Source organism: Teleopsis dalmanni, chromosome 1 (assembly GCF_002237135.1).
Source record: "Teleopsis dalmanni isolate 2A chromosome 1, ASM223713v2, whole genome shotgun sequence".
Classification (NCBI taxonomy): Eukaryota; Metazoa; Arthropoda; class Insecta; order Diptera; family Diopsidae; genus Teleopsis; species Teleopsis dalmanni.
Window position 1 is genome coordinate 89797959 of NC_051846.1, and position 13468 is coordinate 89811426.

Consider the following 13468-nt stretch of genomic DNA (forward strand, 5'->3'; position numbering starts at 1 on the left):
ATTAAAGTAGTTCTCCCTGTAGAGAGCTACTCTTTTCTTTTTAATTTAAGATTTCTTTATAATAAAATTTGATTTTTATAATAAAATTTGAAGCGGCGTTTTCCTTTTCAGTCTCGTAAATATATTTGAAGGGGACATCAAATTCGAAGCTAGGATGTTGGGATGAATTTGTATTCGTTCATGGTATTTTCTAGCTACCTTTTTTACTTCATCTCTTACCGGGATTATCCCAAGGTCCCGATGGATTTGAATGTTAGTTACATACCATGGAGCATTTACTATTTCCCGTAAAGTTTTAGATTGAAATCTTTGAAGAATTTCTATGTTGGATGTTGAGGCTGTTCCCCATAATTGAATGCCATAGGTCCATACTGGTTTTAGCACACTTTTATATAAAATAAGTTTATTCTTTAGGGATACTGAAGATTTTTTATTTAGTAGCCAAAACATTTTTCTGTATTGAATCCCAAGGGATTTCCTTTTGTTAAAAATATGCGTTTTCCATGTCAGACGTCTATCTAAGTGCATGCCCAAGTATTTAGCGCTATTTGATTGCGGAATTATTATATTATTAAGTTTAATTTCCGGGCAGGTGTCTTTTCTCATTGTGAATGTAACATGAGTTGATTTTGTTTCATTTGCTTTCATGCGCCAATACTGCAACCATTTTGATATACGATCAAGACCAGCTTGTAGTTTGAATGAGGCTACAGAGGGATCGTTTGCACTCGCCAGGATAGCTGTATCATCTGCAAATGTACCGGTTACAATTCCTACCGTCTTCGGTAAATCGTATGTGAAAAGCAGATAAAGGGTTGGACCGAGTACACTGCCTTGTGGTACTCCAGCTCTAATATCATGTAGAGAAGACATGTAGAGAAGAAAAAAACCAAAGCAACAAAAATTGAACTACTGGCTCAGTAATTCGAATAGATTTGATGGACTGGTAGTGGAAGAAAAAGAAGACCAACCTGCTAAACAAGAGGAAAAACCGCTTAAATCACCACCAATTTTTGTAGATAAAGTTGAGGACGTTCGCCCACTTTTAAATCTGCTTAACGAAATTGCAAATAATAAATATGAAATGAGAGTGATTTCATCTACTCGGGTTCGTATACAGCCCAGTGCACCGGAAATTTATTCAAAAATCGTTAAAATGCTAGAAAGTAAGAACACGGAATTTTACACATACAAACCCAAAAATGAAAGGAGCTTTAAGGTCATATTAAGAAATATGCATCCCTCCGTCGATATTGGGGATATAAAAACAGCTCTAGAAGAATTTGGACATGCTACTACAAATATATGGAATATGAAACATCGCCACACAAAAAGGTCCCTTCCAATGTTCGTTGTAGAAATAGAGCAAAAACCAAATAACAAAGATATCTACAACATTAAAAGCTTACTCCACAGTCGAGTTACCTTTGAGCCACCCCATTTCAAACGTGAGTTACCTCAATGCTCAAGATGCCAACACTATGGCCACACTAAATCAGGATGTAGAAGACAACCCAAATGCATTAAGTGTGCTGGTAATCACGCATCGGCTGACTGCGAAAGAAAATCCAGAACAAATGATGTTAAATGTGTTCTTTGTGAAGGTAACCACCCAGCAAACTACAAGGGCTGCTTAGTGTATAAAAAACTGCAAGCGTCTACTTTCCCACCACTTAAAAAAAAATTTCTAAAACCTGATGCTGAATTTGTATCCTCAACTAATCAGCATCAAGAACAACACGAAAAACAGCAAACTTTCGCTCAACCTGCACGCGCTCAACCAGTTCAAACTACTCCAAATAAAAACTCTCAGCAAACTTACGCTCAAGTTGCTGCCAACCAAATAGATCAAATTTCTTTCAATAAAAATAATCTTCACAGCGATGCATTGGTGAGTGAAATGAAAGAAATGATGAAACTAATGCGGGAAGTAATGAATCAAATAACTACCATGACAAATCTTTTAGTAAGTCTTGTTTCTAAACAAACCATATGCCCATAAAGCTCGTCTTATGGAATGCCAATGGGTTGTCAAAACATTCCTCTGAACTGAGATTATTTCTATCAAAAAATAACGTAGATGTATTATTAGTTTCAGAAACTCATTTCACAAAAAAAAGTTTTTTAAATTCCATCCTATTGTTTCTATCAGTCTCCGCATCCGGACGGAAAAGCTCATGGAGGCTCTGCAGTATTAATTAAAAGAACACTTAAACATTATGAATGTACTCACTATAGCACTGATGAAATTCAAGCCACAAATATTATGATCGAGGACTCAGTCGGACCAATTCTTATATCTGCCATATATAGCCCACCAAAACATAATGTGAAGGAAGAAATCTACACAAAATTTTTTTCAACATTAGGGAATCGATTTATAACTGGTGGCGACTTCAATGCGAAAAATAAATTCTGGGGATCACGACTAACCACAACAAAGGGACGTGAATTATACAAAGCAGTGAGACTCTTGAAACTTAAAGTTTTTTCCACAGGAGAGCCCACATACTGGCCATCAGATACAGATAAAATTCCTGATCTTATTGATTTCTGCGTTACCAAAGGCTTCCTTTATGAACAGGTGCAATGTAAGACCAGCTTAGAGTTATCATCGGACCATTCACCAGTGATTGTAATAATAGATAAAGACCTTAGAAACAAGATCCAAAAATGTCAATTATACAACAAGTAAACAAATTGGACTATATTTGAAACAATGTTGTCATCGTCTCTAAACGTCAAAATGCCACTAAAAACTGAAGAAGATATAATTGAAGCGACTGAATACCTAACCAGATCTATTCAAGAGGCAGCATGGGAAGCTACTCCTCCTCCAAAAGTCTATATGAAGAATCTAGTAACGTATACTGGGGAGATCACAAAAAAACTAAAGGATAAACGAAATGCTAGAAAAATATGGCATCGCACCAGATTTCCTGAAGACAAGAGGAAACTTAACAAAATTATTAAAGATCTAAAGACTCTGCTGAAACGACAGACGGAACAAAATACGCAGAAGTTCTTACATAGCCTCGACACGTCTCACTTATCTCACTATTCTCTATGGAAAGCAAATAAAAAAGTAAATAATACAATAGATTATCGACCCCCACTTAAAAATACAGATAATACTTGGGCGAAAAAACCGTCTGAAAAAGCTCAACTTTTCGCAAGCCACCTAAAAAACGTTTTTATTCCACATGATATGACTGGCGATTCAGAAATAGATGTCAATGTTTCCAAATTTTTAGAAGAAACTCACCAAATGGAGTTACCAATTAGGAAATTTAAAAAACGAGAAATAATTTCTACAATTAAATCTCTTAAAAATCAAAAGGCACCTGGTTATGACCTCATAACTGCCGAAATTCTTAAAAAACTTCCAGATGTTGCTTTAATATTTATTACTCATCTTTTCAATGCATCCTTGTTAAAAAGTTTCATCCCTGATCAATGGAAAGTTGCCGAAATAAAGATGATACTAAAACCAGGGAAACCAGCTGAAGATGTAAAATCCTATCGTCCAGTAAGTCTCCTTCCCATTCTTTCAAAAGTTCTTGAGATATTATTTTTAAAACGTCTTATGCCGGTAATCGAGTCGAAACGAATAATTCCGAACCACCAGTTTGGATTCAGAAGAAAACACTCAACCATTGAGCAAATTCATAGAATTGTTGAAAAAATACAGACCACTTTCGAGCGAAAAGAATACTGCTCAGCAGCGTTTTTGGACATATCTCAAGCATTTGATCGAGTATGGCACCAAGGACTTCTTTACAAATGTAAAAAGCTTCTGCCACTTAACTATTATACGTTCATAAAATCGTATCTATTGAAAAGACTCTTTTATGTCAACATATTACATATGACACATTTTTCAAAATTTGGTAATTTCCCTTGAGGAAATTTATTTTTGAGGGTTGCATTGGATATCTTTGCCTTAAACGAGCTGATTTATTGATAATGAGCTCGTATATGTGAAAACTCTTTGTATGGTAAATCAGCCTCATTAGTGGTTATAATGAGTAAAAACCGTCTAAATATGACGGTGTGAACGTGTTTAAGGACGTGTGCGAATTAGGCTAAGTTGCGTTCTAAATGAGGAAAATTCTAAGTTGTGTCCATAATGTAGCAATGTGTTGATAAGTGGCTAAATGTGTGCAGTGCAAAAAATCTCCCATTTGGTTTATGATCAACTTAGCCTAACTCGCACACGTCCTAAGATGCTTTTAATGTACGATATAAATATTACAACTTAACAGCTTGCGAATTCGCTTTAGCCTTATTAATTACTTTTAACTGCTTGCACACATGCTCCTCAGTGTAAATAAATTACGGATTGTTGCAAATATAAATTGTTCCAACAGTAACGGAAACACAATTCCAGTTTAATCTTATTATATAAGCTAAATTATTATTCATCGGAGGAGTGTTTTTTTATATATTTATTAGGTTGTGTGTCACAAATTTCTATTGTGAATTATTTGACGAAGAAGAATGCGGATAAAAACAAAATAAAATATATTTAATTGTCCAGAATAGTTTTGCGTGAAATAAAATTTAATTGCAATTTGCATATATAAAAGAGTTAAAATGGTAGTGTCTGATGAGAATATGAAATTTAAATTATTAACGGAAAAATTAAATCAGAAATGCGTGGAGATACAAACAGAAAATGAGCGAATTGTTTTAAGGTAAGCTCAAAACTTAAGTCCTGTTTCACGATTCATATAACTATTGTTTTCAGAATTAATAAGACGCGCAGGATTTTAAGAAAAAAGCAACGGGATATAGAGCTACTAAAGCGTCGCCTTGATAAATTCAACGATGGTTGGCGCTCGATACCAATGGTTGCAGCGAACCCAAAGAGAAAAATTGAGCAAAAACGCGGTCGAAAACCTAAGGTGAAAGACACTGAAGAAAAGCAGCCAAAGGAAAAAAAACAGCGTGCAAAAAAACTTGCAGTTGAGTCTATTAATAAGGATGTAGTTGCAAACACGGCCCAATTCCAAACTCCCGATAGAAGTCTCGGTGAATACATAAAATTACCTTTCCCAGACGGAAATGACGTCCAAAATTAAAACAATGATTGGCTGTTTTAAGGTTTATTGTGAAAGCTATATAAGACCACTAAGTGATAACAATGCTTTCGTTTTTTACGAAGCTTAATTTTAATAAAATATATGTAACTAAATTCAAGAAATACAAATTGCCTTTATTGAGGCGTGATTCAACGGCTTGTTCGAATGTAAAAACTTTTCAGGCTAATTATTCAGCTTGTCGCAAGCGTGCCAGACGCTGTGTTAGCTCGTCTTGTTCCTGCGATACTTGAGTCGAAGCACCAATTGTGGAACTTTGAACACCACTGGGTAATTCCATATTCAACTCCAAGCTAAATAAATAAATAAATTATTTACTATATATAAAAAACAATATTTTGGTGTTTCCGTACCCTGCCTCATCAGCCACTTGTTGTAACAAGTTATCTACATCTCCTTGTGGTACAGATGTAGTGACAGTGTCTGACATTGTATTCTCCATAACTGAGCTCTGTACATCCAAGTCTTCAAATTGCGACTCAAACTTCTCCATCAGAGACGATATTTTCTCAAGATTCATGCCTTTCATAGCAGCATCCATTGCCTTAACAACGCCTGCCATGGAACTTGTTACCTTTCTTGTTGTGAGTGCAGACTGAACACGACTGGCTACTGCATCAACTCTAGCGCTCATACGCAAATAATTCACAGCTTGGTTTTTTTGTCTAATGGCGTTTTCAGCATGAATTCGTGCTACATCCATATTTCCCTTTTGTATGGCCTTTTTAGCTTTCATCTTTTCCAGTTTCTCTTCCTTTTCACATTTTTTGGAATTACGTTCTAAATCCTTAACGGCGAATTTCAGATTGAAGAGATGCTCTGTAAGTAGTAATTATAGTTGAAATAAATTAATGACTCAAACTTATTTGCGTATCTATGGAAGAAAAACTCACTTTCCATTGCTGATGTAGACATGTCGTTACCCAGTTTGAAATTTTAATAAAAGCAATGAGGAAATTAATTACACTTTTTAATTTTGACAGTCAAAAATTTTTGCTATAATCTTTTAATTAATTTCTATTGTTTATGACGTACTTTTTGTTGCTTGTTTTAGAAATGATTCATTCTCGTTTTCAGAAATGTCAAGTAAACATATGTACTGCACAGACACAGCAGCCTCTAGCGGCGAGAAAAATTTTAGGCATCGACCACACTTCGTAATATATAATTTAATTGAACAAATGATTTTATTATGGTTTTGTGCAAATTACTAAAATGTTATATTAAAATTTTAGAATTCTTATCAAAAATAGTTTAATAGATTTCAAAAATCTGTTAACATATTTTTTTGTTAACATATTCAATGCTCTGCGAAGACATATATTTGCTTACTGTGCTCTATATATTGCTTACTGTGCTCTATGTATTTAGTAAGATAACATAATATTACAAGTGGTTTCTTAGAAAGGTGCATGCACACTAAAGTGAACGAATCGTAACTGCAAAAGTTCGTTCGATCGCAAACGTTCGCTTTGGTGTGGATGTACCCTGATAAAAAAAAGTCATGTGATTTATAATTTTAATATTGTCATCTGTTTAATCATAACATATTCTAACATTTTGATTAAAGTATGATATTAGAATAAAAGAGTTGCACAAATGTATTAACGTGTAATCCTCACAGATTATTAGATACATTGCGTTCTCAAATACTGCTTATCTTATATGTTATATATAATAAGTTAAATGATTTCAGTCGCAATATAATGTCAAGAACGAATGCACGAAACATACAACTTACAATATATTTCTGGAAAATATAATAAAGCCGCTATAATATAATCACTACAATTTTACTTATCTTAAACAGTGTTTTAAAAAAGCTATTTAATAAATTTGATAGATTTCGGTAAATATTTATTACATATATATAATGCGTGCTTAGATTATTGTTTTCAAGATCTTTAATACATATGTATAATGCACATACTTATCATAAAATAGTAAATATAAATATTAAAATTTTTTCTATGTCAAAAATTTAAGCAATAGATGGTTTTTAGCATATTTTTATTTAAATAAAAAAATAGGAAAAAGTGAATCTAAAAGTAATTAATACGTAGTTTGAATCAAACTACCCTTTCCAACCGTTTAACACTCAACAGTCAAAACAGTGACACGCGTCATCGCCTACAACCATAGTAGTTCTGCTTTTTGACGTATGTAGTGATGAAAAAATTAATATCAAAGAAAATTGCTGTTCATAAAAATATAGAATACAAAATTGTTTATTGAACATTAAAACATAAAAGTATATAAACTGCAGCTAATAATTGCTGACTTCACACTCAAGATTCTAATGAGTGCAGATTATATACGCTTCGCAACATCATTAAAGTGGGTTTGCATTTGCGAATAGTTTGTCATTTGCTTTTTTTGTCGAATCGCATTTTCAGCATGAATTCTGGCTACGACCATATCTCCCTTTTGTAAGGCCTCTTTGATTTTTAATATTTCAAGTTTTTCTTCTTTTTCACATTCTTTGGAATTGCGTTCCAAATCCTTTATCATACGCTTCAGAGTGGAAAGGTAATCTAAAAAGAGCAAATGTAATATAATAGATAAAATATTAATTTTACATATATGGTATTTGATTATTTGCACATTTAAGATGTAAAAGCTTACTTTCCATTGCTGATGTTAACATATCGTCACTCAATTTAAGTTTAGCATTCTATCTGTCAGATATAAATAATATTTTCATATGCAACTATTTTCTTTGCTTAAAGGATGATTCATGCTAATTTCAAAACAAGTTTCAACTAACAATAACTACAACCTTTTACAAACTCTACTTCAATTCTTTACAAAGTTTTCGTGATAATTCCATGATATGTACTTTTTACTATTAATTTGGAATTTGAATATTATAATTTTTTATAAAGTAAAAAAGCCAATTCTATTAAAACTGACTTGAAATTTATTTGTGCGAATTAGCGCATACAACTGTCAACACAACTGAATATAAAATTTAGTGTTAGCAGCGGCCTCTGTTGGAAAAACTTAATATATTAGGCGGTGTTTACAGGAATATCCGTTTATCCGAAATAAATCACGAGAAATTATTATTGCCTTTATGTAATTATTAATCTTATTGGCTTTTATGTAAAATATCACGAATTTTTATTTACGAAGTTTCTAAAAATATTGCGAAAAATCACGGAGGAACATCGAAACCTTTTTAAAGCAAAAAACAAGAAAAAAAATTGGGATTTAACAATACCATATCGTATGCCGTGTGCAGATTATGGAAGTAACACTTTAGTCAATAATACGGGTGACTAACTAAGAAAAACAAATTTTTTCTGCCAAAAATCGATTTTACTCATCAATATAATCTCCTTCAAGGGCAATACAATCATTCCAACGCTTCTCTTACTTCTCGATGCCGTGCTTGTAGAAGGATTTGTCTTTTACCTCAAAATAGGCTTCAGTTGCAGCAATTACTTTTTCATTTGAGATGAATTTCATACCGGCGAGCACTTTTTTGAGATCAGCGAATAGCCAGTAGTCGCTGGGGACCAGATCTGGACTATACGGTGGATGAAGAAGCAACTCGAAGTATAATTCGTACAATTTTACCATAGTTTTCATTGACTTGTGATATGGTGCATTGCCTTGATGAAACAAAATTTTTTTCTTTGCCATATGCGGTCGGTTTTTCATAATTTCTGCTTTCAAACGATCCAGTAATGCCGAGTAGTAGTTACTATTGATAGTTTTTCCCTTTTCGAGATAGTCAATGAAGATTATACCATGTGCATCCTAAAATACTGAAGCCATAACCTTCCCAGTTGACTGTTGTTCCTTTGGACGCTTCTGACGTGGTTCACCGGCTGCAGTCCACTCAGATGATCGTTTTGATTCCGGAGTGAAGTGATGGATTCATGTTTCATCCATAGTCACGCAAAAAATCTGATTTAATAGGTGTAAACATGATCAAACACTGCTCTGAATTATCAACAGGTTGTTGTTTTTGATCGACTGTGAGTAAACGCGGCAATCACTTTGAAAAGAGCTTTCTCATGGTGAAATGTTCATGCATAATTGTAAACACATTCCCAATTTCTGAACTTTTTTGATGTTTTCTGAAGTAACCACCTCAATTGGACGACCAGAACGTTCACCATCATCGGTGTCTGTACGACCACGTTTAAATTCAGCAAACCAATAACAAATGGTTTTTTTCGATGGAGCCGAGTCCGAATAACACTTTTGAAGCCATTGCTGAGCTTGTACAGTACTTTTTTTCATTAAGAAGCAATGATAAATTAACACACGAAATTGTTTTGAATCCATTGTTTTGAAAATAACAAAAGTAGCTTTATTTAAACGACTGTCATTTTTTCCTGACTAATCGAAATGTCATGAAATTTTACACATAGTCTTTCGAAGGTTCGTACTTCATAAAAGCCATATTATCAACCATGACTGATGTATTAGTTGGGTTGTGAGAAAGAAGCTGACCCATTCTTCCTTATATATTCAATTATTTGGGTCGAAGTAAATTAAAGGAGACACATAAAAACCAATTGATTTTCGATTTATTTACGTAAACATAGGAAATCTATGTTATACTAGTTGACACAAGCATTGAATAATATTGCATTTCTTTGTTAGCGATGTATTTGGTGATCGGATCAAACTTGTGTTGTTTGAAATTTTGTCTTATCTTGGATTCTGTGTACTCTGTAATAATTAGTCACGTTGAATATATTCTGTTACTTGCATTTTCTAGGTTAGCAACGTTTAGGATAAATAAATCAGCTTTAAAACGCGAAACATTTTGTCGATACTACATATCATTTTGAGTGAATGTTTCACGGATAGGATTATGTAGTGTAATAGCAACTATGTTATGCACCAGATAAAGACTATGCTTGTATGTATATTTGTAGAAGTTATACTATAGTATATCGATGGTTTTTGCGAGTATAATTAGTGATTGAAGCTGAATTCTTTAAACGTCCTCCAACCTTCCAAGTTGTGGAGTCTACAAATATATTTAATGTGTTCGTGACAATTTGAGACATAAATATATATCATGTTCTCAAGTCTACTTTATTTCCCGTTATAGTATTGATAATATCTATTTTTTAGAATTCTGTGCCACTGATAGAGTGCGCTTGGTCAGCGTCTCTATGATATTAATGTTTCTTATACTATATGTTGAAAGACAAGGCTAGTACAAATGGAGTGTACTTTTTTGAGTATCATTTACTTCTTAAAGTCTCAGTCAAGTATAACATGTGGCAATCTCATTTACTATTTTGTTTCTTTTAATCCTAATATGACCTGGTTCCGTTTATTCGAAGCTTACCTTTTTATGGAGGTTTTGGTCCATGGAATATTAATCACTTAATCGTTACTTAAATTAGGTCTGTTGCACGAGCTACTCGTAGTAAAGCTAAAGTAAAACACAAGTAAAGTACAAACTGAGAGCATAACTCAAATAAACTGCTAAATTTCGCTCTTTACACAGATTTTCATGGAACAGGTTTGTGTGAAGTGGTGAGATACAAAAGTTTAAATTCAAACCAAAACAGCTGATTCACACATCAACACAAATTTTACTTGAAATAAAATATACAAGTAAAGTCAGTGTAGCATTTTCAAATTTCGACAAGGATGTTACGCTCTTTCAGATGTTCTCATTTACTCAAAAATTTGCTGATGGAACACACTTGTGTTAACACTGTGTTGCTCAAAATTACTACAAGTAGCTCGTGGAATAGACCTATTATGTTTACATCTAGACTTATCGAACGTTTTTAGCATATTCATGTATGGATTTTGTATAAAAAATTACATGTCCGGTTGTGGGTATTTGTTTCTACTTAGATTGTACTGTATTAGTACTTTAGAACAGCATGAACTACTTATTTTCGAAAATATGCATCCAGAAATTTGTGTAATTTGAAGAGTTCTTTTCAATAAATAACAGAAATATGCAAAAATCGAAACAGATCTGAACTCAGACTAATCACTAAATTTCTGACTAAATATGTCGCTATTAAATATCACCTTCTAGAGATAGAATTAAATCATGCTGATATTTGCTTATCTTATGAGTTAGAGAATTGAGTATTCCCCCTCTCTTTTGTCGTATTTTGTGTTGTGTCTGTCCTATAAGCTATGGTCATCTGCAAATACGTTTTTTCTTTACAATATGTGGAAACCATCGAAAGTCACAGTGTGCGACTTGATTCCACTAAAACCACCTCTTAAGAATGAATGGAGAAGATTTCCACAATAATGTGGACACTTCATTCCAGTAATTAGGGGAGAGAGATAAGAGCAGATAGACTTAATACCTAGCGGGCTACGTTTATCTAAGTCAGAAAGTATGGGGAGATTAGGGAGATAGGATTATAGTAAAGAGGGTTGGGGTTATAGCGCAAGCGCAAAAGTAAGACGATCATGAAAGCTGAGGTTATACAGGGGAATGACGTGGGGATAGCCTTCACGATCCCACCTATCAAAGTAAAATGACAAATAGCTTATGTGAGAGCAGCTTAACTTTGCAGTTAAGCTTGTTGTGTTTTTCCAGTGTATTTTTTACTTGGATATGCCTGAACCGGGCGTTTTGGATGGCATAATCAGTACAGGGTATGAAATTATGTTGTGAGGATAGCACAATTTGCTTTGGGAACAAGCTGAATAGGGTTGACGCAAATACATATTATTTACGAAATTTTGTCTTAAAACAAAAATTTTCTGTATGTTAAGTTGTGTAGACGCTGGGTAAGAAAATGAGTATTACTCCTTCAGGCGTTTATTATTACCTATAGCGTTTATAGGTGTGTTCGCATTTTTTCCTAATAATAACAATAATAATATTAAAAGGCATGGAGTTGAATATTAGATAACGAGTAAAAAATACATAATTCGGTCTTTAAAATAACAGTTACTCTATAAAAAATTAATTTTTCGCAATTAAATTAAATTAATTTTATTTTATTATTTGTCGATTAATTACAATAAGTAATAAAATTTATCAAATCACAAATGATTTAAAGTGCAAAAGTTTCTCAAGTGACCAAATAAAATTATTTTAATCTTTCTTCATGGTTTTTATCGTGGCGTCCTGCTGCCATAATTGCCAGACTCTTTTTTATTCCATTCAAGCCAAAATGGCTGCTAATCTGCCTTCTCATGGAGAGAATTGGTGAGCTTAAAATTTGACTTGTGAAACTAAATATTTGCAGGGTTTTGAAGAAATAATTATAATTTCCACAAACAATATTTTCATTTTTCAATTAAAGTTTTGATGTTTGTAAGTGAAAGGAATTTTGAAGGACTCGAATTGGCGCCAGTGTTGCTGACACTTAATTAATGAGGCTCGCTGCCTTTTTAAAGTTGCTTGGCTCGCACGCTGCTAATTATGCGCTTGTAGCTTAAACGCAAAAAATAGTAAAATTTATAACAAATTAGGGAATTTCGCGAATTGATGCAAGTTTTGAGTTGCCAATGAAATGGGATTACTTGTAAAGAATTTTTAAGCATTGAGCCGTAAAAATACGCTGTTGCTACTATGATTTCCCTGCTTCATTGGTGTGCGCAACACTAATCACAAACAAAATTCCCCGTAAACTCAAAGAGACAAACTCAAACATGCCAACGAACAATTAAGTTCTGCTTGAGAAGATACTCTATTGACTTAGGATAACCTACAATAAAAGTTGCCTCTGAATGTCTTCAAATCCACTCAAGGTTAAAAAGAGGAAGCCACAATTCAACACAATAACATACAATTCCAAACAAATAATGTTGACTTTGTGTTGATGCTTGTAATTGCCGCTGGCGATCCATGTCGATGTGCTGGAGATGATGATTGCAGTGCACATAGAGACACAGAACTACTTTAAACATGGCGCAAACCAGTACCGCTTTTGACTTTGTGGATTCTTCTGGTTTAATGACATTTATTTCCGTTTCCTGTTGTGCGTATTTTAAAATTTTTGCGATTATATAAATTGAATGTTGAACTCGTCACAATCAATGTCAACAAAAATTAAATAAATTAAGATGCCTATAGAAGCCAATATAAAACTGTTTACTTTCGTACAATATGCAAGGAAGTTTATTTTCCTAGAATTAATCAAGGATGTAAAAAAGCAGAGGTATAGTTTTTATTGAACGATTTAGAGAAAAGGGAGTATATATAAAAAAGAAATAATAATAAAATATTTATTCTAAATATTCTAAAATATTCTAATAAAATAGTTAGACACAGAAAATATAAGAATGAGTTTTTATCTGCGCTCATAGAATTGAATAGATTTTAGTTGTATGTAATTTTTAATAAAATAATAAAACAAAATAACAATCTATAGTCGGTGCTAAAATAACAATCTATACATTTA

At 33.2% G+C, this 13468-nt stretch overlaps 2 protein-coding genes across 3 annotated transcripts; one reads left to right on the forward strand and one right to left on the reverse strand.

Moving 5' to 3' along the window:
- The first annotated feature begins 4540 nt into the window (after nucleotides 1–4540).
- On the forward strand, nucleotides 4541–5098 carry LOC119670464. The gene is made up of 2 exons (XM_038080732.1): nucleotides 4541–4697; nucleotides 4751–5098. The coding sequence occupies exons 1-2, from the start codon at nucleotides 4597–4599 to the stop codon at nucleotides 5082–5084; spliced, it is 435 nt and encodes a 144-aa protein (XP_037936660.1). The 5' UTR covers nucleotides 4541–4596; the 3' UTR covers nucleotides 5085–5098.
- Nucleotides 5042–7764, reverse strand: LOC119670463 (charged multivesicular body protein 1b-like). 2 transcript variants are annotated; one of them, XM_038080731.1, is made up of 3 exons: nucleotides 7728–7764; nucleotides 5456–5921; nucleotides 5042–5395 (listed from the first exon to the last, which is right to left on the reverse strand). In XM_038080731.1, the coding sequence occupies exons 1-3, from the start codon at nucleotides 7747–7749 to the stop codon at nucleotides 5272–5274; spliced, it is 612 nt and encodes a 203-aa protein (XP_037936659.1). In that variant the 5' UTR covers nucleotides 7750–7764; the 3' UTR covers nucleotides 5042–5271. The 2 variants fall into 2 exon arrangements, with proteins under 2 accessions (XP_037936659.1, XP_037936658.1); XM_038080730.1 differs by lacking the exon at nucleotides 7728–7764 and adding an exon at nucleotides 5996–6260.
- Nucleotides 7765–13468: the final 5704 nt, after the last annotated feature.